At 40.0% G+C, this 27774-nt stretch overlaps 1 protein-coding gene across 1 annotated transcript in view; it reads left to right on the plus strand.

Annotated features, from left to right (window-relative positions):
- The first annotated feature begins 256 nt into the window (after positions 1–256).
- gbe1b (glucan (1,4-alpha-), branching enzyme 1b) overlaps positions 257–27774 on the plus strand; it is a 99849-nt gene continuing 72331 nt past the window's right edge. The window contains exons 1-6 of the mRNA XM_086262123.1: positions 257–457; positions 13319–13488; positions 20359–20474; positions 22698–22823; positions 23767–23902; positions 26737–26827. Coding sequence (XP_086118249.1) covers positions 276–457; positions 13319–13488; positions 20359–20474; positions 22698–22823; positions 23767–23902; positions 26737–26827 — 821 coding nt within the window. The 5' untranslated portion in view covers positions 257–275. The remainder of the gene's footprint in view (positions 458–13318; positions 13489–20358; positions 20475–22697; positions 22824–23766; positions 23903–26736; positions 26828–27774) is intronic.

Raw genomic sequence — 27774 nt, forward strand, 5'->3', positions numbered from 1 at the left:
ATCCGATTTCTGTGCAGATGAAATTTCTTTTGAGCCACAAACTCAGGCAAACCCACAGCCTACAAAGCTGCTCATGTGTATACAACATCCTCATTTTCTTCTGACGCGCCAGATGCTTCCTGTGCTGTTACCTTAAAGTTACACTACAGCACTGCACAGTTTAGCTGTCTCCTCTCTGACCTGCTGGAACACAGCACGTTGTGATGGGACGGGCTTTGGCATGCGGCACCCTGATTCGCTGTTGTCTCCGGATACTAAAGCCTCGCGCACAGTGCATGCCTGCTCTCTGTTCTTTAGCTGTCAGTCCGTCCGGTCGGCTAGCAGCAGTCGGTGCTCGATTGGCTTGGTCTGGAGAAACCATGGCAGACCTGGGAGATAATGTTACAATTCCTGAGTTCAGCTGCCTTCTCCAAATGGATCCCTACCTCAAACCGTACGAAAAGGACTTCAGGAGGAGGTAAAGCACGGCTCAAACGGCGGTTTTGTAAACAGCTTGTCGCCAAAACCAGTCCCCAGGCAAGCGAGCAAGACCCACGCTCGCAGTGGCATTCGTGTCTTGAATTAAAAACATACACACACTAGAAAAAAACCGTTGTTTACAACACAACCTCGTCTTCAGGTTTGACACTTCAAGCGAATAGAGGTCGTATAGAGCTACGTTTCCCACCCGTGCGCAGTAGCTTTACACCCCCGCCCCCCTTTTCTCCTCCCAGTCAGCCGAATAAAACGCGTTCATAGGAGATAAGAGGTGTTCGGCTTATGCAAAAATAATGAACCGCTACCAGAAACTCTTCGTTTTACATGACAAGTTGCTGATAAAGGGCAAGTCGTCTCCTAACTTCCTGTGCGTGATACTTCGAGAGCAGGCACGTATTTCTCAGTCAGCTGACATCCACGTTGCTTCCTGAGGTGATGCTGTCAGATGCGTGCTTGTTGTTTAGTGGGTCCAGCATCTTCAGGGCATCTTTTTCTTTCTGTTGGCCTTGCTCTTCATAACAGTGGGGTTTTTTTTTCTTTCTCCGTCTTAGTATCCCGCCTTTAGTAGCTCTGCAACGTAGGAGGCTTGTGGCTAGAAAAGATGCTGCTGCAGCTAGTGGTTTGTTTATCAAGGTTAAAGGTTCTACAATACGAGTTACCCTTCATGCAAAGTGGACTAGGTTATGCTATGTTGCATGATGTTCTTCTCCAGCTTAGACTTGAACTCCGGACATATATAAGTATGAATGCACGACTTCAGAACTCGCCTTTGTGTGTGTGTGTGTGTGTGTGTGTGTGTGTGCGTGGTATTTGTAAATGTATAAAGTGTGAGTGGGTTAATGAATTCAGTAGCAGTTTAGATCATGTTACTTGAAATGCACAAAGAAGAAGACTCCTAGAGTTTTATGACCAGGCCACACTGAGTCATATGCTTATGATTTAACAAAAAAAATAAAAAATAAAAAATCAGTGGAAAGTTTTGACAAATCCTAAAACAGATTAATTTGTTCAACTTTAATTAGCTCAAGTTAAAGTTCAGCTAATTAATGTCATTTTTCTTTTCTAATTAGAGACTGCTAGTTTTGTTTATTCTGTCACTTTTATCACCCAAGGGAAAGGGAACACAGTGAAAATTACAGGGATTTATAGAACGACTGTTTGCTTATTGTGACAATTAAAACAAACCTCAGTTAAAAAGAATAGAAGCTTGCATTTCTGGAGCACTTTACACGAGATGGTAAAAGATAAGATAAGATAGAACTTTATTAATCCCTCGGGTGGGTTCCTCTGGGAAATTCGATTTCCAAAAAAGCACAGCACCGACAGAAGTTACAGAGTTATACACACACACATATATATAAATACAGAGACAATATAAATAAAATATACAAAGGGGATAAATAGAATAAATAGGAATAAAAATAAAAATACAAGTGAATTGCACATTTCAAGTATTGAGTCTATTGCACCGTTGACTATTTACAAAAGTATTGCACAAAAGGTATTGCACAGTGAGGTGAAGAGGCACTACAGCTTAGTTGTTCCCTCCTTTGTCCTCCTGTTTCCCCTCCCTCTCCCCTCCAGAGAGGAGTTAAACAGTCTGATGGCGTGTGGGGGAAAGGGGGAAACAAAACCTTGTCCTTCATTGGTACATGCACTGACCTCATGTACATGAACCTCCAACAGTAAATAGACACTGTAAGTCAATAAATTGTGCAATCTTTCTGCTTGCTACTTAAATGTCCTTCTTATTTTTCAAGTGTTTTTAACCTGATAATCCGACTAGATTTCAAAGAAGGGATGGATTTTGTTAAAACAATAAAGCCCTGCAGAATGAGAGAATATTACACAATGATGATCATAGCATGAACTGTTTTATAGGTGTGACGGCATCAGGCTCATTTCAGTCATTTAAAAACGGTGGGTGGGGGGGAGTCATGCTTATGTTCTTTTTTTAACTTGCTGCCAAATGGTGATGATGATCTACAGCTCAGATTGCTATCATTTCTGCTCACCGCAGGGTCAGAGCCTGAAACTAAGCTTTAAAACTCTGCTTAGGGGCTATATAGTTTTATCAATTTTCATTACCATGTCAAATCTGGTTTCTAATGTGGCAGGTAAGGGACCGCCTGCTTTGTATTTCAAGCATGTAAGCAGGGCTCTAGCCTTGCAGAGAGATGAGCGTGTCAGCTCCATCTCAGACACAGCTTGAGATTTTTAGGCTTCACCGAGCCCTAGACGTGTCTCAAACACCTGTCCTGCTGATGAAAGTTGCACATAAATTATTTTACATATAGGATCGCTGCTGTGTGAAGGTTAATTCTTGATAAGCCCCTGGTGTTCTAAGGCCCAGAGTCCAAACACCGTATCATGAACGCAGGCACAGAAATCAGGAGCTTTCTCAGGCTGTGGTGTCACGCTGTGTCCCAGTACTAAGAATTTAGCTGGCTTATCAGAAAGAGACCTATGACCACAGAGGCTGATGCTTTAGATTTCACTGTGATGTCATTGCTCAAGGCTGCTCAGGCTGTGGTTTGTTGAACTGTGGTTCAAGACAGATACTGTGCACAGTTGAAATGACTCCAGTAGATTTTGCAGGTCTGCCATTCTAATTAGTTATTCTGTGGTTGCAGGCAGCTCTCATTTTATCAGGATGCTAGTTTCAGATTGATTGTGAAAACAGCCGTTGATATTGCACGCAGGTTACAGCCCCAGTGAGCAGTGCCGTGTTGATATCGTTCATTATTTACTCTTCCTGTTGCGCAAGTCTGTAGGAAGTGCTGCTAGGATTTTGCAGCTCTGGGCCCTATGCATCTCTTAAATTGGATCAAATGAAAGTAGGGAGTATTGGGAATGCTCCTTAGTACTGCACAGATTTGCGTATGTCATCAGAACTCTTCTCAAAGTAAAAGGAATAATTCTCAGTTTTCTGCTTGTGATGGTGATGTAATATATTTACAGAAAAGCTAATTATTGACTTTGAAGGGATGACTATGAATGCAGATGCTCTGACTGGGGGAAATGTAAAGGAGGAGTTAAAGCTGGAAAAGGGGATAACATGCACACTTGGTTGGTTAATAAGAATTATTAGAAGAAAGGCTAGAGAAGATTTGGAACACTGCCTGTTGTTTTAAATTAAATTGATGTTTTATGTACCTTCTTTGAAAGTGGCTTCGGAAGCATTTATTGTCTTTGCCTGAGGGTCGACAAAGATGTGAGTTAAACAGAGGAATTTTGCTTTCATCAATCAACTTCTGAGCAAATGTTCAGGTCTCTCTTTAGCCCCATTAATGCTTCACTAGAAGAACGTTAATGACATTAGTTGAAAGTCACCTTGCTCCTGGCCTGTATGGAAGCCCCTTTTTTATGTGAGCGAAGATAAAAAGCAGAAAAGCTTATTCTTGTCTTTCTCCAGGCTATTGCAGACTTTCTTGACACTTCTGTGCTTCAGCTGTCACCATCAGTCATACACAACACAACAGACCTTAACACTCACTCTAAATTTAGATGTCCAATTGTATAACAGTGAGTGTGTGAAAAGGGTGCAGAGTTCAGCTCATCTGTGGAGAGAATTTCAAGACGTGCTTTGTAATCAGACGGAAAATATTAAACTGGGACCTTGATTTGGTTAAGATATCAAAATAACACCACTTTTATAGTCCCCGAATCCATGGCTTAAAGGAACACGACACATGAGATGCCACAAAGTTGCTGCAGAGAATTTTTAATCAGACAAAAAATATTTACTTGCAAAAATCAAACGCAAATAAAGAAGATGGAAGCACCAGCTCGGGGGGGGGGACAAAAGGGAAGACCTTGAACCAGCAATGCATTGGACTGTTAGGGTTAGACTTTACCCCTAAATTAATAACAAAAAGCAAAACTAATGAAATCTAGACTGAAAGCAAGACTGTCCATAATTCCCATCTGAACTAATAATTAATAAACAAAATTAATAAAAGGCAGCTTAAGCAAAATCCATTGCTAGCGCAGGAGAGGTGTCTTCCCACTTCTTAAATGTGCCAGTTAATTGAGGCGTGTGGAACTTCTTCAGCCTTAAGTGTTGAATTACAGGGTTGCATTAACCATTATTCAACACCACTAAGACTCTTGTCTTTTCTTCTGTCTTCAGCATTAGAGGACTGTAAAAACAACATCCAACGCATTATTACCAACCTACTTTTCAGTGGTGTATCACCTCATCAGTGCGATCTTGCAACAGGACTGCACCAGAATGCCAGTGAAAATAATGGCACAGCACACATGGGTGTGCAACTCAGGAGGGCTTTAATGCTCTCAAACAGAGGAATGAGTGAGTGGAGCAGCAACAGAAGTTCTTAAAGAAACTTCAGTTAGAGCTACCATCCTCCAAAAAGGACTAAATCTTACTCTTGGAGGAGGCCACTAGAAACATCTTGATTGCCTTTTGTGTTTATTTTTCTAAGATGTACCACTGTTGCTTGACTCAACCAGCCGTCAGCCCTCAGCCACCCAGCGTGCTTATTCTACAACATTAGGTACATAACAGTATCATTTTAGGTACGCTTTGCATTCATGCCAAAAATGTGTTGCTCATTCTTTGAAATGTGGCAGGTGTTTGGAACACATGAAAGGGCATGACTGTATACTGCATGAAAGCATTTTGTTTCACAAATGTAGATATACCTCACTTTGGGAGTCACTTGCGCATGGAATAGACTTTCAGGATGTCTGGCCTGGTCACAAAAGCTGCAAAGCCAATTCAACACTGTCTGCATGTTCTTCCATTTTAAGGACGAGGGTAACAGTTTAACTTTTGTGACACAACTGGCCACCTATACAGAAACAGCCACACCCACTCAGAGTTATCAGCCAGGAGACGAGATGAATGCTGTGACATTCATGCAGGAGGAGTGTGTCCGGCATGAATGTCATGTTGCAGATATGAGTTTGGGTTGTCACATCAGAAAATAAAGAACTGAACTGATACATGATTAGTCCTTCTTAGAATTAGAATTCAACTTTATTGTCATTGCACATGCACAGGTACAGGGCAACAAAATGCAGTTTGCATCCATCCAGAAGTGCTTTAGTGATATAGATATATTACAATATATATTAGCAATAGTATAGATATGTAAGTATATTACAGAAATGGGTCTATTATGGTATGTTATAATGTACACGGTATGAAGTATGTTGTGAATATTCTATAACTATAAGTATGTACAGGCTGTAGTGAGTACAAGCTATGTACAGGCTATGAACAGGATATAAATATGAAAAACTACAGAATATGAAATAAATAACTACAGAATCTGAAATATACAGCTATACAGAAATGGGAACTATGCAAGTTGTAAACAGTTGTAGGATTAAAAATTATTGAATGTACAGAATGATTATTTACACAGAGCTATACAGTAGTGCAGTTAAGATAAGTGAGGGTGTAGATAGTTTCTACAGAGGCTATATAAAGTGCTAGTGGTTGTGAGTGGTGGTTCAGTCCATGTTATTATTGTGTGTTTGAGGGTACAGTTGTCCATTGTGGGTGTGTGTATGTTCAGTCCGTGTGTTAACGTGGGTCAGATGTCAGGAGGCAGAGTTCAGGAGTCTGACAGCTGTGGGGAAGAAGCTGTTCCGGTACCTGGTGGTCTTAGTCCGGAGGCTCCTGTAGCGCCTCCAAGAGGGCAGGAGGGTGAAGAGTCCATGTGATGGGTGACTGGGGTCTTTGATGATTTTCCCAGCCCTTTTCAGACACCGCTTCCTGTAGATGTCTTTTATGGCAGGAAGTGGTGCTCCGGCGATGCGCTGGGCAGTTTTCACGACCCTCTGCAACGCCTTCCGGTCCGAGGCAGAGCAGTTCCCATACCAGACTGTTATACAGTTGGTCAGGATGCTCTCGATGGTGCAACGATAGAAGTTCACCAGGATGTCTGAGGACAGGTGGTTCTTCCTCAGAGTCCTCAAGAAGAAGAGGCGCTGGTGAGCCTTCTTGACCAGCTTGGCGCAGTTGGTCATCCAGGTGAGATCCTCGGAGATGTGGACTCCCAGGAACTTGAAGCTGCTCACACGCTCCACAGCCGTCCCCTTAATGTGGATGGGTGGATGTGGGTCAGCATTCCTCCTGTAGTCCATGATGAGCTCCTTGGTCTTCTCGGTGTTAAGCAGCAGGTTGTTTCTGTCGCACCACTCAGCCAGACGATCCACCTCCTCCCTGTAGGCGGCCTCATGCATGCATCTTCACCAACCCTCTTTAAAGGATTGACCCGTATTTTAGTTACAGTAGCTATTATCTCTTTTGAGAGGGTAAAACTTACCTCAGGGAAACAAACACACAACAAAAATCTAAAAATAATAATAATGATAATAATAAATTAAACATGGTTAATGATTCACTGTCTGATCTAAAGACACCTGTATTCACTGGGATTTGATCGGATGTGTACTACAAGTTTCAAGCAGTCCACCTCCTCACTACTAAAGTCCAGAAATGCAGGAAAACTACATGGTTGCAGCAAAGGAAATGTCAACACCCGATTACGACACAGCAAAAGTGCAGCAGAGGACAACATCAAGGCAGCTTTACTATTTTTGACAAGAGTTTGAATCAGACACAGTCTTCTCTCGGTAATGATATGCTTTTAACTTATTCACGTGACATTGTCTGCTTCAACACAGCTAATCCGATGTGGTGATAATCTAAATCCGTTCACAGCATAGGGCCTGCTGTAACACCCATGCAGACTGGAAAAGAATTGGGCAAGAAAACTGACACTTTATCTGCTGTTTCAAATTGTCTGGCTTTGGCGCTTTTTTTTTTTTGTCAGTCCAACCTTTCATCATCATCTGTGCTGTAGACACATTTTTCTTTCCCAACTTGCGCACCTGGTGAAGTTCAGAACGGCAACGACGTGATTAAGAATACTTTGTGGTTCTTTGTAGCAGTTTGAGAGGCCGCACACGCATACTGGATTCAAGCCAAGCAACTCCTGAACCACTTCCTTCGTGCCAGAAATGCGAAGATGACTGTCTTCAGTAATCTGAACATGACCTGAGCTACAGTATAATGTTCCATTCATTCATTCTTGCATGGACACAGACAGCAGTGTCCAGCAGTGATGCCATATTTACAAAAATAATCAGATGCTTTTTTTGCAACCTCGTCCTCGGGCACAGCAAGGTCATACGAGGAGGCAATGGAAGAATCACGATTCTGCTCTGTCATGAGATGTAGTGACAAATGCACATCGCCGAGGCCTTCACTTTGGCCATCAGGCTCTTTAACAGATGATTCAGAGAACTATTTCCATCTACTCCATCATGATTGGGGAGACAGAGAGAAGAGAGGAGAACAAATAATTTATCCTTAGTTTCAGAATTTTTCTACACGCACAATCAGGCTCAGCCATGAAACTACATGAACACATGATTCCAATTATAATCCAATTATTGTAGTTAGTAGATTCATTAAGGACATTCCATAAGGTAGATTTGATATATATAATGAAGACTAGGTAAAGTCTGCTGGTTATCATTATTATGTTTCTGGTCAACACCAGAAAGAAAATTCTGCATTGTTATGCTTTTATAATTAGAGCTTTGAGGCAAGATAAAGGTTTGTGCAATGTCTAATCAAGTGAAGGTGACCCTCACATGTACTTTGAGTTAACTGCTCATTAGCACAACAAAACACAAAAATAGATGGTTGTGTGGTCGACATTAGACCTTGTAACATTAACAAATTAGCATTGTCACTGTGAGCACTGTGAAACTGTGTTGATTTCTGTCAGATAAAGTAAAACGTACTGATTGTGCTCACCGTAGTGCGTTTTCCAAGGCAAGAAAAACCCTACTACCAAAGCATGTTGTTTTAAGCTGTCTTGTTTAAATGCTTTATTAATTTCTTACTTACTTTAACTGCTAAGATATTTCTTTGAACTTGGTTCATTTTCTTAATTTCAAAATTAACTGTCATTGTACAGTTGCACTGAAAAAATGGCGTTTGACACTAGAATCAAAAGAAAGGTGCCATGGTAAAGTATAAGTGTGTTAAGATGAACAACAGCTCCTTGAAAAAGGTTTTCAACCAAGCCCAAGTTTTGTAACTTAATATAAATGTGACAAAATCTCCAAAGAGACCCTCCTGCCCAGCTCCCAAGAGAGAAATTCTAGTTGGCATCCATTCCTGCTGCTGGGCATGGGAAGAGCTTGACTATTCAACTTTTCTTTATGGTCTTTTTGTCTTCGGATTATCCAATCTCGACGTCATGCTGCTCTGCTTTTTTGCCCACTCCACTTCAGTCTCCTGCAGAGTTTGTTTCTTTTGTGGCCCAGAGGAGGGAAGATCTTCTCCCACTGGAGATGATCGATTCTCCACTGCTTCTCTGTGTGCTTCAGAGTTGAAGTCAAGTTTTTCCAGCTGTTTCTGAGCCCCATTTCTCGTATTCAGGAGAGTGTCTCCAGCTGGTCTGCTTTCTTGGACGATATTTGAGCCTCAGATTTCTCAATGGTGAGCTCTTTTCTGGCTTACCTTCTCAAGCACCTGCTAAACCCTAACTCTGATTTTCAATAGAGCTGTTGCCAGCTCATTAGCTTCCTTTTGTGCCTTCTGGACTTTGGTCTTGCTTTCAGCAGAGCTTTATCCAAAGGTCTACGTTTTCCCTCTTGTCCTCATGGTCTCAGCATGTAACTTTGAGAAAAAGAGCAAATATTTTTACTTTATTTTTACTGTTTGAAATCACAGCCTTGCATAAAGGAAGTGGTACCTCAGTGTATTTGAGGGACACATAAAATTAATGCCATACAGTAGTTTTACTAATTTATGACTTCATAAGCACAAAGTTCTGTCCATGTGTAGCGAGACCTTATTTAATTAATGATACTATTAAGTGTTTATTGGCGTCGGTTGCTGTACTTTGGTACTTGGGGTAATTACCAATAAAGTGTAAAACACCCATGTGCACAATAATGTTAAAAAAAAGCCTGAAAAGGAAAATGCAGATTTTTAGTATTGAATAGAAACTACCAAAACATAAACCAAGAGGACTTGACACCACATGGGATTTAAGTAAAAGCTTGGCTGTTTATTTTGACAAGCTTTTGTAGCCTAGAAGACCCTGGAGGGCTGTGATCACCATCCAAGTCAACTGATTGTCAGCAACATTATGTCAGTACCACCTCCCAAGACAGTGAGAGTGAGAACATAACTCTAAAACATTACATTTGATTTACAGAAATGTATTAAACATAAGGTTCTGACTGATCTTTTCTTTGTGTCCGGAGTCATTATTAGGTATGGATGATTGATGAAGTTATGGATTAATACCTAGAACTCACTTTGGTTGTGACCAGTTAGTACTCTAAAGTTGCAGGCAATTTAATAAAGCCAATGAAGACTACTACAAGACTACTAGGTACAGATGCCTGCTGTTAATTAAACCATGTATATCCCACAGATATGCATATATCATATATTCTAAATTAATCCATATTTGCTCATCTTGTACAAAAATAACATCATTCTTATGGTGTCCTTATGCAGTTGTACATAGCAACAACATAGTTACTTTCTAAACAAACATTGATGAATGAATATTCTGTCTTTGCAGTTTAAACCAAACTTATAGCCTTTAAGGAATATTTGGCCAACTTGATATTTTAAGTGAAAATGTGTTTTCTGTCTAAAACTGTCAGTTATCTGACACGGGGATGAGAATTTTGTTGTATGAAGTGGTGTTGCAGTAAGTGTGATCTCTCAATTGTGCCACAGGATATTTTTCTTTTCCAATATCTTTGTAGATAGAGAAGTTATCTAAACCAAAAGATAAGAGATCCAGGACAGAAATCTGTTCTTCACATCTATAATCTCCCACTGCTCTATTACCACTGAATGGGAGACGGGACAAAACACTTTTGTAATTTCAAGCAACAGGGATTAGTAGTGTCTCTAGTGGTTTGCTACCTCAAAATGAGCAGCGGTGTATCTCTCGGAAACTGAAATATTGCTTTGCACTATAGAGAAGCCTGTTATAAAATTCAGTCATGTACCAGAGGTCTGTCTCATCTCTCTTAGTCCATAATCAATATTTTGGTATTGATAATGGACCCCAGCATTATGTAAAAGGAGTGGATTAGTAAACAGTGTTCTTTCATATCATACTTTAAGCTTCACTAAATATTATATAGAATTTGTTAGTTTGGGCATATTAACAGTGTACAGCTTCTTTCCACTGTGGTCAAAGGGCTAAGAACGGCATTATTTGGGTTCATGGCTCTTAATATGCAAAGAGATCAAGTACTAATAAGATATATCACATTGCATAATGATTATATTTTTTAACCTCCTAAGACCCGAACTCTTCCTTGGCATGCATTTTTAATTTCTCTGTGATATTTGGGCATATTGGGACCTGATGAATGTAAAAACGAAGAACTACCCGATTTTTTTTTTTTTTTTTTTTTTTTTTTTTTTTTTAACCTAATTTTTGTTTCTAAGAAAAATGAGAGCCACATATGAGATATTCATTTAAAATTTCGATAGAACAGTTGCAGTATAATGTCCTCGTAAGTGGATATCAGGCCCTTGTAGAGCAAGATTGAGTATTTTGGTCTAAATAACCCAAAATGTGATGTCCACATATGTGGACGCCAGGTCCTAGGAGGTTAAACATCTGACTACAATTGAAAATATAAAATACACACATATTTTCATTGTCTGACAAATAATCTAGTTTTCAGGGAATGTAAGAAGGAAGAGAGAAGTTGTGGGGAGACCGCTAGTTTTGCAGTCATGATTCTGATCTGCTAGCTTCAGGACTTCATGGCTAACAGTGAAGAAAAGTGGGTGGAGATGGTAGAATGTTTCGCAGACAAATTTTGACTATGGATACCATGTGCAGTCCAGTACTGTAGTAATCTGTAGAATTTGCAACTAATGTAAAACATTTGGATATTTATGGAAATATAAAGCCAGTGTGAGGATTGAGGTGAGGAGAGTTAACAACTTAATCCAAACTCAATTTTTAGATAAATGCACAGGGCGGAAAGGAGAGATATACTGCATGTGTTTGATTTATATTTGATAAGAGTAACATTTGTTTTTGCTGTACCTTTAACCCATCCAACCAAACTCACTATCTTTTATCTGAAGTAGAACCAATGTAAAAGATGACTGCATTCATACACTACTGGATTTTGGCTCTTGAGTCCCTCTGCTCCAACCTCCTTGAACCCATTAGTAATGATAACAGACATGACTTTCATGCCTTCTAATACTGTGGCACTGAAGCACTGCCACAGTGTGAATCCATCCTTTGTCCATTTTCTCAGTATATTCTTGAAACTGTGACAAAATGGCAAAGGAAGCATGTGGCAGCGTTCGTTGGACTTAAAAGGTTTACATTTGGCAACCACTGTCTGTACCCACTATGCTCAACACAGGGAGCAGCTGCTGAGAAATGGCGCTGTTACTTCAGCCCATCATCACTAGCCCCAGGGCATTCATAGGCCAGTCTGAGCTTGGCTTCAGGGCTATAGGGGAGGGAGTGCACTTAACTCTGCTGGTTGCAAGAGGCTTTCTTTACCGGGAGGGGATCTGATATGGACACCGGCTTGGCTGCTGGAACTCAAGTGAGATAAATTGCAAAGTAGTTAGTCTGTCCTTTGCAGTTGAAGGTAACGGACAGGTTTATCTCTCAGGATATGTCTGTAGTCACACATTCTTGATGCTATGAGGCAGGTTTGCATCCTGAGGGTAGACCTTGGAACCTTGTGAGCACAGAAATATTATGAGCCGCTGAATGTGCTTGTTTTTTGGGTCCCTCCCCCAAATATATCTTCTATGGACGACTTTCATATGCATATCGATACATGCATGAAGTGCATAAGAGAATGTTTTAACAGTTATGATGTATGATCTAGCGTAGAGCAACACAAATGAATGGTGAAACCTTCTGACTGTGATTGTTTTTAGAAGAATTTTTGAACATCGACAGAGTACAGCAGAGGGACTTCATTTTCTCATACCTGAATCAGAATCAGAACACTTTATCAATCACTAAGGAAATTATGTATGATTTTGATTTTATAATTTGGTGCTTAGCGATGATTTTTTTTGTGTGTGTTTACATGCCCTTGCTCTTGTGTTGCTCTACTTACAAGTAAATAATTGAATCAATGTAATTTCAAATGATCTTTTACTTTATATAACTTGGAAAATGTTTATAAAATAATATATGATATTCTGTTTGTTTTGTTTTTATTTATATGTAAATTATGACACTAGAATGAAATAGAAAGCCTTTGTATGGTACCTTTCAAAATACAATTAGCAGAAATTAGGAGAGCTACTCATGGTTAGTGCACAGTTACACAGCTAGCTAAAAAAATAATTAGATAAATATATACACGAATACACAGTTAAATAAAAAATAATAACTGCACAGTGATGAATTTCGCAAGAATGATTTTATTGCATATTTTAAAAGTTACACAACGGTAATTCTTCCACTTACAGAGATTAAACATTAATAAAAATGAAAAATCTTTTAAAAGAAAACCCAAATGAGATAAATGGGTAAGTTTTTAAGGAATTAACCTCAGATTTATTATAAATCCACAGCTGATTCGATCCAGAGAAAGTTAGTGTGGAGAAAAAAAGGGAACATGCCCGCTGAAGTAGAAGCAGAGGAGACAGCTTGATGCAATGGGAGGAAAAATCAGTTGCAAGTTATTCTGTGCAGAATTCCTGAAATCTATTCAGCATAATATACTGTATAATATCAGATATAATCATCAAATGGTACATTAACTGGAGGACTTTCATTCATGCATGTTTTTATGTGTTCTCTGTGCTTTGAAGGTATGAGTTGCTACAGAAGCAACTTTTCCTGCTGGAAGAGGCTGAGGGAGGCTTTGACCAGTTCACACGCAGTTATAATACCTTCGGTGTGCAGCGAAGGCCTGACAACAGCCTGTATTTTAAAGAATGGGCTCCAGCTGCAGAAGCCCTCTTCCTTACAGGCGACTTCAGTAAGTAGCTTGAGAAGAACCGTCTGTTCTGTCTGTGACACCAGGGTGCTGTGCATGTGATATCAGAGTTTGTTTCCTTTAAGCTTAGTGTACTTTCTTGCTGTGTATAATTCTTGACACAATGTGGATGTGGACACCCTTAAGGTGGAAAGTTGTCACTGTCACTTTAATGCTATTTCTTTTTCAGTGCTTCATGTGTGCTGGGGAATCTGCTTTACTCCCAGCAGAAATCCTCATTATCCTTAAAATAAAAAACATAGGTGAAGCTGGTAAATTTCTACAGTAGCAATCATTTTCTAAATAACATTAAAATACAGAAAATGCAAATTAATTTGAAGCTGCATAAACAGTTTGACACCCCCTCCCCCCAAAAGAGAAGAGATTTCAGTGCAGAGCGAAAGGTTGCATGTCTCCATAGTGCATTAAATAAAAAATTTGACATTTTTGCGCTCCTGAACACAAAAGGGCAAGAAATTAAGAAAACACAGTGTGCCGTGTTTCAACAGTATCATCACTTTTGAACAGCCGACATGGGAGTTGGAAATGTGGAAGATATTGATTACACAGGATAAACTTGCATACTGAAGGGTAGCTTTTGAATGTTGGGAGTGTTTGTTAATATTTTAGCAGCTAGTTATTTCATCATCGCTTGCAAAGTTGTTGAGAGTGCAACCTCTGTGTTTGCACTGAAATCTCTATTCCCTCTGGTCCCAACTTTGGAAGTAATTTAATGGACTTTCGGATTTTATTTTTAGTTAATGGATGTAGTGGGAAAATAGAGCAACATTGTTTCGTTGTATCATCCTTAAGATGATTGACTGAGACAAGCTCTCGTCTCTCAAGTGTTTTTCACAACCATTATTTTTATTATTAGTAATATTATTATTATTGGTCCCTGTCTCTCCCCCAATCAATCCTTTGATTTTTCTGAAAATCGACAGTGCCCCTTATAATCCCGTGTGCCTTATGTATGAATTCTGGTTGTGTTTACTGACCTTGAAACGATTTTATGTGGTACACGGCGCTCGAAAATCTGTCAAATGTTTTAGTACGACTTTGCTAAGCTACGAAGCCGCACCGCTTGATGGATTGTCGGAGCATTACGGCTATCGTAGGCAGGAGCCTCGCAGAGTGATACGTACTGTGCTTCAACATAATATTACTTATTGTGTGTGTGTATTAGGGCTGCCACGATTTGTCGACTAGTCACGATTACGTCGACTATCAAAATCGTCGACGACTGATTTAATAGTCGACGCGTCGTTTGAAGCTTTGTAAGATCCCAAAAGACGCAGGAATAAGTAGCAGGATTTAAGAGTGTAATAACGGACTGAAACAGAAGATGGCAGCACTGCATGTACAAGGATGCCAGCTGCCGTTAAACCCCGAAGAAGAAGAAGAAGAAGCAGCTGTGTCCCAGAATTCATAGCGCGGCCCAGCTTAGTTTCCAACAATGGCGGCAGCTAGTTAGTTTTAATATTACTCTTATTATTCTTTCTGGGTCACAAAATAAACGTTTAACATATTTTCAGGCGAGAATGTAGCTGTGTAAACCTCAAATATTGGCTCAGTTTATCAGGACACCACATATTTTCAAAAGCGCTCCGACGTTTTCGGAGACGTCTGTTACCCACTAGCTCGATAGCTAGCCGGGGGCTAGGTCACTAGCGCGGTGAGAACACCGGACTCCCGGCAAATTGTTTTCAAACCCACCGCCGTCTTTCGCTACTCAGGTTAAATATATGAGTCACTTAGATAAATTAAAAATGTTGTTGTTTGGCTTTTTTTTTTTTTTTTGTATTTTATTTGTTCCTGAGTAAATCGGTTTGTCTGAGATTAAAGTTGTAGTTTTTACACAGCTGAATAAACGTCAAGCAGACAGCTGATTATCAGAAGTGTGAGATGCTGGAGAATTTACTCCGTTGTCCTGTTATATTTTAGATAGCAAGGAGTTTATTAAACTTCACCGGAACAATCTGCAAATTTCATTAAAATTTAATAAACTATCATCTTGTCTTTATTTTTAGTTAGCACCTTAAAAGCTTAAAGCTGTAAGCTAATGATAGTTATATAAGAGCAGATGCTGCTGGTGCAATAAGCTGTAGTTTTACGTCCAGTGGATGATGATCTGATTAGTCGACTAATCGCATAAATAATCGGTGACTAGTCGACTATCAAAATAATCGTTTGTGGCAGCCCTAGTGTGTATAACCTCTTTTTAAGTTTTGTGGATATTATACAGGGAGTGCAGAATTATTAGGCAAGTTGTATTTTTGAGGAATAATTTTATTATTGAACAACAACCATGTTCTCAATGAACCCAAATAACTCATTAATATCAAAGCTGAATGTTTTTGGAAGTAGTTTTTAGTTTGTTTTTAGTTTTAGCTATTTTAGGGGGATATCTGTGTGTGCAGGTGACTATTACTGTGCATAATTATTAGGCAACTTAACAAAAAACAAATATATACCCATTTCAATTATTTATTTTTACCAGTGACACCAATATAACATCTCCACATTCACAAATATACACTTCTGACATTCAAAAACAAAACAAAAACAAATCAGCGACCAATATAGCCACCTTTCTTTGCAAGGACACTCAAAAGCCTGCCATCCATGGATTCTGTCAGTGTTTTGATCTGTTCACCATCAACATTGCGTGCAGCAGCAACCACAGCCTCCCAGACACTGTTCAGAGAGGTGTACTGTTTTCCCTCCTTGTAAATCTCACATTTGATGATGGACCACAGGTTCTCAATGGGGTTCAGATCAGGTGAACAAGGTGGCCATGTCATTAGTTTTTCTTCTTTTATACCCTTTCTTGCCAGCCACGCTGTGGAGTACTTGGACGCGTGTGATGGAGCATTGTCCTGCATAAAAATCATGTTTTTCTTGAAGGATGCAGACTTCTTCCTGTACCACTGCTTGAAGAAGGTGTCTTCCAGAAACTGGCAGTAGGACTGGGAGTTGAGCTTGACTCAATCCTCAACCCGGAAAGGCCCCACAAGCTCATCTTTGATGATACCAGCCCAAACCAGTACTCCACCTCCACCTTGCTGGCGTCTGAGTCGGACTGGAGCTCTCTGCCCTTTACCAATCCAGCCACGGGCCCATCCATCTGGCCCATCAAGACTCACTCTCATTTCATCAGTCCAGTCATTAGACCACACCCCTTCTCATTACAGAGACGCACATCACCTAATATGCTTAATTGGTAGTAGGCTTTCGAGCCTATACAGCTTGGAGTAAGACAACATGCATGAAGAGGATGATGTGGACAAAATACTCATTTGCCTAATAATTCTGCACTCCCTGTACATGGTTATGCTGAGGATGTGTCGGCCAATTTCCACTGGAAATGCCTTTTGGTTAAACTGTCAGCAAGGAATTTACATTCGCACTGTTACGTTTTTATACAACTTTAATGCAGAAAAAAAACAGCTGCTTGTTTAAGTGAAAATACATTGATGTTTTTTTTTTTTTTTTAACGAATATAATTGTGGAGTTGTAAAGTATTTTGTCTAGTGTCAATTATATCGTCAGTTATATCATTATCACAAATTTTCAAATGTATATCGCGATAAATATTTTTGGTCATATCGCCCTGCTCTACTACTTAGTTCTGTCTCTGCCACCCCCTCTTTCCATAGTTCCTCTGTTCCGTTTCCTTCTTTAATTATCTTCCCAGGACCTTGGGCAGCAGCCCAATTCCAACATTCAATTCTGTGAGAGATTACATTTTGACACGGCTCAGTTATATTATTTGATTTCAGTTTCATAGTAAATGTGGAAACACCCCAGTAGCCCTAGTCATGAATATGGTGCAGGTTGGGTGCATAATGCACTGTTTTTTTTTTTGTTTGTTCTTTTTCAGAGGAGTTTAAGAAAAGCGAGATAAATAAATTGTTAAAAAAATATGACTTGGCCTCCCTGTGGAAAGTGTTGCTGCAGTATCCGGTCACTTCTCGAGCATCTCTTTTGATTTGTTCTCTATCCTGCAACTGTTATTGCTCATGAATAACAAGAAGATGTGGGTTTACAGAATAAAACATCCTAAAATGACATGCCGAGGTGGTCACTTTTCAATAAATGTTTTGTGTCCTAATGTGTTCCTCAGTCAGTGGCAGTTGTGAGTGTGGAATCGGCACATTATGAATATGCCTTTTTGTTGTTGTCTCAGAGATAAAATTCAGTGAGCAGTGAAGTGGTGTTTTATCAGTTTTTCTTTTAGATGACTGAGCCTGCTGCTTTTACTCGGTGTCGCAAAAGTCACAAGATACTGGAGAACAGTGCTGGGGGAAAAAAACAAAACAAAAAAGGGAGGGAGGAGGGAAAAAAAAGCACAATTATGTAAGAGAGTTTGGAGGGCGGGGTGGGAGTGGGGGGGATAAATTGTGCAAAGACAGATTGTACAAGTCAGAGAAATAAAGTGGTGTTTGGACCACAGGGGGGGATATTGAAATGGAACAAAAGCCACAGTGATGACTACAACTACAAGCTGTTGTTAGCACAAGGCAAAGTGGCAACACACTGCAGTAATAAGGAAGACTGAAACTGCTAATTGTTATATTTACTATTAAAATTAATGAAACACCCTGTGGTCTGACTAAAATTTCTCATTGTGCCTCCTAGTGGTTAAATAAAGCACAGACATATAGGACACATGGATTTTCAGTGTCTTTCTTCTGTAGAATGAAAAGTCTGCTATAAGATGCTGTTTTCACAAAAGCGATAATAACAATAATAATTTTAAAAAGACCACAAGCAAAATGGATCAATATTTGGTTTGACCACTTTTATTCTTCAGCACAGGCTGAGCTTTCTTAGGCAAGCTTTCTTGTCATTTCTTTAAGGAGTCTTCAGGAACTCACTACACCAGCTCCTTCTTTGGATGTTGGCTTCCTTTTGTTCTGTTCTCCATCAAGAGGATCCCACACTGCTTCAGTAGTTGAGGCCATCTCATGTCTGTTGGTGTCTCTGTTCGGCTCCACTTTCGTGTTGCCTGTGTGTGTGGTGTCATTGTTCATTGACCACAATTTGAAGCAAAAAGTTCACATTTCCAGTCAAGTCCAGTTCTTGTGTAATTTGTCCCACTTCAGCCTCTTCTCTGGGTTTCCCTAAGAATGGCTTCTTGACAGCCACTCTTCCACTGAGACTATTTGTGATGATGGATCAGTTGAAAGGCCACTTGCATCTCTCTGGTTTTTTGTGTCAGGTCTTTGCTGTGTTTTATCCTATTTTGTAAGGACATGACTTTCAGATATTGCTCACCAGTCATAGATAGGATTTTAGGCCTGCCACTTCTTGTGTTGCCCTCTGCTTTTCTTGTTTTTGGTTGTATGTGCATGTGTGGGTGTCATTTTTTTTCTGTCTGTAAACAGGAGGGCCTGAAAATTTTTGAACGATTTATTGGTTGAATAAAGTTTATAACCTTATAATTAGAAACTATGAGTCTTACAAATAATGGTATGCGTTATCAACCAATGCAAAGTACCGTATACAGATTAAATGTGTCACATTTGACGTTTGACCTGTCCTCAAGGTCAATAGAATGATCTTGAGGTAAAAGTGATAATAATGCTATATGTGAAACTATGACATGTTGGAATTCTTAATGTCACATTACTTTGGACCTCTAACCTCTTCTTCAGGCTCAAATAAGGTCAAACTTTCATAAAAGGCCTTTTATCTTTAAAACTATGCTCTACATTCTGCTGCCTTTGTTGGTATTGGTGACACTTAGGAAATTATACTGTTGTATGGGGATTCGCATTATAGTTTGCATCCAAACATGTTCCATTTAACCTCTGATCTCCTCTTATATTTCACGTCTGCCTTTCTTTTAAGTTAATCCTGAAATGCTTTATATCTTTAAAAAGTATTGTCAAGACAAATGGAGTGCAAGAAATGCATCTTGTTTGCTCATATTTTTTTAACGTGACACAAGGCAACCACCCAGAGAGATGCCATGTTTACAGCTAACAGCTCTTTGGAAATCACCATGTTGGTGCGAAAATTCTGTTTTATGCACGTCAAACTGTGGTATCTTTGGAGTTTTTCAAAGATTCACCTAAAGAAATCACAACAACTGATGTCTTTTCAAGACAGGCAGCTAGTATCAAAGTGTCTAAAGATATATTTAAATTTGGCTCTTTGCTAAGTTGTCTGCAGACACAATGCTTGTTCATCCCTTTAGTTGAGTTTGGTGCTTTAAAAAGAAAAGGCCTGAATGATTCATAGTTAAATGTTAAGTTAAAAAAAAACTAAATACCCATCAACGTTTTGGGACTGAAGAATAAAAATTACAAGAAAAAGATTCCAAGAAAGGCTGGCTCTCTGTGTGTGTGTGTGTGTGTGTGTGTGTGTGTGTGTGTGTGTGTGTGTGTGTGTGAGAAAAGTTGTTCAAGACTTTTGCACAGTACTATCTTTTTGCCTTGTTTTTACTTTCCCCAATCATTTGAAAAAATGTATTTTTTCCCAAAAAAGCTAACCTCTAATATGATGCATTTTTAGCTTCCTAAGACTTCTAATGTTATACAAATAAACAATTTGAGACTGAAAACGAATTCTTTACACTGGAACAAATGACACATACAAAATTGTGACATGTTTTTCAAACTTGTTCATTTAAAAATCCAGGAATCAGATAATTTAATGTGAAGAAAATCCAGCTACTCCTACAGGTCTGTGACCAGTTCATGGCAAAAGAAGCCAAAGAGATCCAAAAAAAAGACAGATATACATTTTCTTTCCACTGTATGCAACTTTCTTTATTCCAGCTGCAGCTTATTAGAATTCATGTTTGTGTCCACATTGCAAACCAATTAGAGTGATGTGTGTAAATGCTGTCTGTTTCTCCTATAGATGGCTGGGACAAATTCTCCCACCGCTACACGAAGAAAGAATTTGGCAAGTGGGAACTGATTCTTCCACCCAAGCATGACAACTCTCCAGCTGTGGATCATAACTCTAAACTCAAGGTAGAGAACAAAACATCTTCATGCTTATTTTCACACTTTCAGTAGGTGTCATCTTGCCTCAGTGGCACAGGGACTTGTCACTATAATGTTCGTGGGAGATTCCCTGTCATGTGTGGTGTCTTATGAACCAAGTGAAAACCTGGCGTGTCGCCATCAACAACATGTCATACTCACAGTGCAGAAGGGAGATTACTGTATGTACACAATCTGCACAGTGGAGAGTAGACACACCTGAGGAGCCCAACTGATGGCTTTTATTTCTGCTCCCATCTGTTGCGGGTATCCCTCAGGACATTGTGCCCCGTTTGTTCGGCGCAAAACACAGTCCACAGTGGGTGTACATGATTGGTTTTAAGCTCTAGTAAATAATTCATCAGGGTTAAATGCAAAAATGCACCCTCCCATTATGCATTGTCTCCCAAACAAACAGCGTGGATGAGAAATAACCCAGAAATGAGATGCCAGGCATGGAGTGGATGGCATCGCCGCGGCACTCTCCTTGGGACCGGGTCATCGTTGGCAAACTCCTGCGCCCTGGACAGGCTGCCCGGCTCCCATTGTCAGCGGAGGTCAGTCTAAGGACGATAAGAAGCAGATGGAAACGCTGGCACCTGGCCTTTCGTTGTGCACCCCCGCTGCCTATGAATAGCTGTCTTGCTGTGAGCCCCACTTTAGAATTAGTTCCACAGCACTCCCTCGTGGAAGCACAAGCCTAGCTCCAATCACTCTCATGTAGAGCAGCTTGCCCTTCCATCCCCTTTGTTCAGTGCCCAATTTGTCTCCATAAACAAGCAGTGTCCTTATGTGGGTACAGTATTTACCATGGGCCATTTATGATGCAACTATGCAAGACCGTAGAGAACGAACAGAAGCGTTATCTAACCGATCAAAAATGCTTTTCTGTCCACACCTAACTTGTATATTGCCCAGTTCTTAGTTGTTTTTCCTGTTTATGCACCCCTCAGCCTTACCAGCCATCTGATTTTTCTTTAATGTGCCTAATTCTGGCCAATTTGTGTGAAGGACCACTGCTCTGTCAGGCTTTATGCCAGTCCATTTATCCAACTATCTTTTCCTAATCCTATAAACTGTGAAGCATGTCATAAGGGGAGCCAGGCAGCTAACCCCAGGTGGCCTGGCCATAATGAAAAAACCCCAGAGGGGAGTCTGGCCAACAGCTCACAGGCAGGTGGCATTGGAACAGTCATTACTTCACAACAGTAGCCAGAATTAGTTGGGTTATAATGCCTGTTTCTGCAGGGGACAAAACAGGGTGAACACATACTGTGGGAAACACTACAGGATCGATTTCTTGGTGGGTTTTTCCAACTCTCACGCTGGCTTTCTCCTTTCTTATTTGACTGATGGAGGCAAAGTAACTTGTCAGATTTCCAAACTATATTTATTTTACCCCCTTCCAATCCCGAATTGCAGACATAATAGATGAGAGGCAAAGGATAATGATTTAGATTTCCTATTTTTCTAAATTGCTCCCTGGCTCAAATCCCCTCTCAACATGGGTCTGTGGCTTTGTTAAAACCAATTAAAGAGCTGCACCCCTCAAAATACAACGGCATAAATCACCACTGAAGCCAAATTTACTGCAACAAGTTTTCTAGTCAATACTGTACTGTGGCTTTCTGTCCCCTACATCGTGCCATGTCTGCAGTGCTCCCAGAGAGCCATGCATAACACTTTTAAAGCTGTGAATTTGGCATTGGAGAGTAGGAACTGGCTTTCTGGAAAAGAGGCAGTTTTCATCAACAGTTTGCACCATCTTTCTTTATAATGGATAGGGAGCAACAGCACAGTTTTATGATGTAAGCATTTCATGGCTAACAGATGTAAATAAATACTGACTTTAATATCAAATACATCCAGGGGCTGCATCATGCAGCAAACAAAGAAGACCTTTTGAGGCCTCTGACTGTGCTTTGCTGATCCTTTCTACTTTTTTCCCCTGACTTCTCTGTAGCTTTGTCTTTTCCATTTCATTTTAGATTACATACAGATATCCTTCATCCCCTTCTGTAGGTTTTTAATCCAGAATGTAGACACCTCAGCATGCATTGTGGTGTCTGTTATCTGTCTGCTTATTAGATGTCCATGTCGCTTATGCAAAGTGACTGTCATGCCCACCCAATTTTTTTCTTTTCTTCAATGCCCTGTCATTGTTTAGGTGCCCTTGCTGTAACGTAAAACTCATTTGTCTTATTTTCCCAGGTGGTGGTTCACACAAAGGAGGGACAGCGTCTTTACCGGATCTCGCCTTGGGCAAAATATGTGACCAGGGAGGAGAAAGCCATCATCTACGACTGGGTTCACTGGGATCCCCCTCAGCCTTACATTGTAAGTTACAAAATATCCTTTAAAAATGACTTTTGCCTAAAAAAAAGAAAAAATAGATGCATGAAAACCACCTGCACATTCAGTGTTTTTCATTTCCATGTTGTATTAGTTACTACCAGCTTTGGAGCTCGAGCTGCTTTTTTTTTTTTTTTTTTCATGTACAGAGATGATCAGTGTCTTGTTGCAGTACTAAGTATAACAAATAGTGAGTGCCAGGAAATGAAAATTAAATGTCTATCATTTTTTAAAACAGCTCATCCCCTTAATTATTATGATTATTTTTTTAAAAAAGCTTTGAGATGATGTTAATCATTGAATATTGTGTTACTAAAACCACAGTTTATGTGGTGCTACCCTCTACATTCACCATTTCTTCTCGATATGAGGAACAGTCATTGTAAATCAGCTTTGCCTCTCATATGCAAAGCTGTTGTGGCCATTCTTAATGTGGGTGCTCGATGCTGCTGATTTGAGTGAGGCTGAATGTGTCTCAATGCTACTTGATGTCCTTAGCCCAAGAGTGAACAAGCAAAACACTAAGAGGCTATTAAAGGCCACCTTGCCTTCTTTATCACTTGTTATTTGGCACCATTTTAATTAGAGGGGCCCTCTTACTGGCAGTATATTTGTTTTATTTACAAGTAGTTCAATCATGTACTTGAAATGCTGTGTTCACAAGGCTTGGTGGGTAGCCATCAGGAAATGGGCACTATGTATAAAAAGAAATGCTTCTCCTGTTGTGTAACACTGCTAGCATGAATCATAAATATTTTTATTGTTTTACGTGTGTGCAGCTATTCATCTCGGCGATGAGATATTTGTGCAAAAACCCACACTTTGTCTTTATGGATCATAAGCGCTCAACAGATGTAGTTTCTAGAAGGGGGGAAAAGCCCCAGACTCTGTTATGATTTTGTGCATGACGTTTTGGTTACCTCTTCAGCATATCCACCCTCGACCCAGGAAGCCCACGAGCCTGAGAATATACGAATCTCATGTGGGAATTGGCTCTCCAGAGGAGAAGATCGCCTCATACAACAACTTCACAACCAATGTGCTGCCTCGCATAAAAGACTTGGGTAAGATGTGAGATGGAAAAACCCTAGCTCTACAAGATTATTCTTTGCCGGATCCTTCAGCTCTTTAAGTCTGTAAGACGTCTACAGCAGCCATCATGCTGTGATCCCATTCTTCTAACAGTCAGTAAGAGCTTTTCAACTCGAAAATATTTCGTATGTTCTCCAGCCAAGAACAGAAAGTAATGTATAGAGGTCACATACCTGCATACATGTCAATTCTGAGCCGACAGCGTGGGCGAAACAAAACATTTGAGGGGTTTTTAATATCTATTTATTTAGTAACTGTCACCACTAGTCCATAACATAGCAGACATGTCGTACAACTGTGAGTACCACTGTTCCACCAGAAACAGTATTTTCTGTGGCAGACCTGTCACACTGTCTAGATGATACCACATCAGCAAGTCAACATCCTGTTTACTGGTATGACCTAAAGGGATCACTGACCAGTGGATCGTGTTCTGTAAAAGGGGCTCCACAGCACAAGCCAAACTGCACAGCAGTTGTGGCTCTAAGTATGACAACTTGGGTTTTTTTTTTTCTTCATACTCATGACTCACAAAGTCAATACTAGAGAAACGCTATCTGCCTGCCTCTGCCCCTAAGCATTTTTTCCCTGACAGATTTTCTTTAACAGTGTATGTGTAAGTGTGTGTGTTTCATTCCTCGGGCTTCTGATTAATTCAATGTAAAACTCACAGGTTTACCTAATAAGTAATGTGCATTTACTTGAACTGGAAAAATAATTCCAATGGGGTACATTCACACATGAGACTATAGTGGTTGGAGACCGCAGTATGTCCAAAATTATTCCCACCGTGTATAATTAGCTTGCATTTTCATTGCCTTTGAGAAGGTTTCTTCGAAGTCAGGGACCAGATATTTAACCATTCAGTCAGTCTCTGTCTGCAAAGCAACTTTGGTGCATCGAGATGGGAGTAAAACGGCAATAAGACTGAGTCAGTCTCTGTCAGTAGTGCCACCTATCTGTGAAAATACCATGATTAACTGTGATAAATCAGCAAAAATTGATCTTCTTTGGTCTGTTGTAAATTGGTTTCTGTCTACATATACAAAAATTTATATGGAAAAGAATTTTATATTAGCTACTCATAGTTAGTCCATCTAAAATCTCAAAGATTTGAGCCCAAAATTGAAACATTTCTATTCAGATGGTAACGTGGTTTTTGCAGGACGGGGATGTAACTGCAAAATGACACAGGCACTTGGCAACCTTGATTTTACAAAGAAATATTGACAATGTTGACAACCTGTCATGTCGTTATTGCAGTGATATGCATCTGCACTCACTGGTGCAGACTGACTCAGATTGATTGCAACGTGCTGTCAATTTCTGCTTTTATAAATTAAACAACAATTATTTACAAACTGTTGTCAGTCTGTCTAAGAGTGATTGTAGTCAGGTTGCAAGTGTCTGGAGAGAGGTTGCCTTTCACCAATTGACTTGTGCTATCGCCTTACGATTGAAAGTTGGTCACTGCAACTACTTGAACTCGGTCTAAGACAACAAAGAAAAAAATTAAACGCAGTCACCGAGCAACCCTATATTTTGCTTATGATCTTATGTATATGACCTAAAACATCATGCAAATGTATATTTTTCACTAATTTTTAAGTAGTTAATTTTCAAGTTATCTCAACTAAGAGTAGCGTTCAAACGTTGCTGCAACCTTATGAAAGAAGTACCCATTTTGCTTCTCTACCCCTATGAGCGTTGGTGTTATTTTGCATTCAGGAACGCCACGCTGCACTGACATCGTTAAAAGTACAGACACAACTGACACAGCAGACCAAGAGAAATGTGATCAGTCCAATTTCTCGGTTGTGTCATCTTGTTTGGCGGATAAGGAAACTGGCAGAGTAACTGCTGCAGCAACTGAGGGGTTCTATACAATAAGGATTCTCCAGGAGGCTAAACTCCACAGTCTCTAGTGACGGTGACTTTACCTGCCATTTCATTTTCTTGACTGAAAGAGAGTATATATATATATATATAAAAAAAAAGAAACTTCCTCTCACCCCAGCGCTTTGTCACAATCCTTCAGAAGGCAAAGTTTTGTTTCCTTTCTCTCTAGCCTGAAAAGAGATATATATAAATAAATCTGTTCAATACAACAGTGAAAACCGCAGGGCCTCCCTCTAGAGTCCTCAGTGGCAGTTTAAAAGCCTGTTGTTCTCTTATTCATAGAGGCAGTTTTTGTAGGTTGTTTTGTGGTATATGACCTCCTGACTGATAGCTAGTGTTTCCCTGTTGCCACAGCTTGTCTTTAGGATACTGGAGCTTGTGTCAAAAAGGAAATGCCTGGAGCTCATACATACAGTGTGACTGACACAGGTCAAATAGTATCAACTCTTAAAGATTTCCAGATTGTTTCTGTACCAAATAGTGGCCAAAACACAAAAAGAGAGACGTTTCAGAGAATTTTTCTAAGCGTGTCTTATTCTGTGTGGCCAACCAACCCACACATCATAAGAATTATTTGCATTTTTAAATGATGTTTGAAATACAAGCTGAACAGCAGGGGTTTATTAAAATTAATCATTAGAAAAGAAGATGAAGATTTGCAAAATTAATAACCCCTCTAGTTACTGCAGGGAAATTAAGCTATCCAAATACAAATAAGGAACAAATAAGCACAGTGTATCCCACTGCCATACACACCAAACACATGTTTTTTTTGATGAATATTTTAATAGTTTCACAACAGCTAGATAAGGTTAGCTGTTTAATCTGGTATAATATGCTTTTTAAGGCATGAAATGGGGATGAAATTTGTAATATGATAATTGCAGTGTCTCCTCTCTTGGTCCAGGTTACAACTGTATTCAACTGATGGCCATCATGGAGCATGCCTACTATGCAAGCTTTGGATATCAGATTACAAGTTTCTTTGCTGCTTCCAGGTAAATGCCATCATTTCACTAGTTTTATATATATATATTGTATTTTGTACAAGGTACTTGTCTCTGCCAAGGAGGTTATGTTTTTGGTAGCGTGTCATCATTCTGTCTATAAACATGATAGCTTGAGGTTTGAAGGAATTCTAATAGAGAAGGGAGCCGGAGATCGACAGTCGGACTGCTGCTACGGCTGCAGTGATGCGGACGCTGTACCAGTCGGTCGTTGTGAAGAAGGAGCTGAGTGTAAAAGTGCTCTCAATTTACTGGTCGATCTACATCCCTACCCTCGGGTCACGGGCTTTTGGTAGTGACCGAAAGAACGAGATCGCATATACAAGCGGCGGAAATGTGTTTCCTCCGAAGGGTGGCTGGCCTCTCCCTTAGAGATGGGGGAAGGGGTTCGGACATCCAGGAGGGGCTCCGAGTAGAGCCGTCGCTGCTCCTCCACATCAAAAGGAGCCAGTTGAGTTGGTTCTGGAATCTGACAAGGATGTTCCTTGGTGCCTTCTGGTTGAGGTGTTCTGGGGATGTCCCAACGGGAGGAAGCCCCAGGACACGCTGCAGAGATTATATCTCTCGGCTGGCCTGGAATTCTGATAAAAGCTGTAGATGCAGTGTCGTGTTATAGGGAATGATATGTTGGGGTTTGAAATTTCACAATACTTTAGACCTCTGACCACTTCTTCAGGGTCAAATAGAGTCAAACTTTCACAAAATGTCTTGGGGATTCTAAACATCACATCATACAGTAGTCTGCATCCAAATATTATTTAAAATCTGGTCTAATTTTTGCACATTTTACATTACACTGTCTCTCTTTCAAGTTGACCCCAAAATTAATTATATCTTCAAAGAAAGTATTGCCAAGATAAATAAATCCGCTGCCTAGTTGGTTAGAAATACAGTGTAGTATAATATTATCATGTCCAGTTATTTACAAATCAATACCC

The sequence above is a fragment of the Aulonocara sp. 'chitande type north' Nkhata Bay genome, linkage group LG14, assembly GCF_057382095.1.
Source record: "Aulonocara sp. 'chitande type north' Nkhata Bay isolate Kocher_YH1m ecotype deep benthic linkage group LG14, A_spYH_male_GT1.1, whole genome shotgun sequence".
Classification (NCBI taxonomy): Eukaryota; Metazoa; Chordata; class Actinopteri; order Cichliformes; family Cichlidae; genus Aulonocara; species Aulonocara sp. 'chitande type north' Nkhata Bay.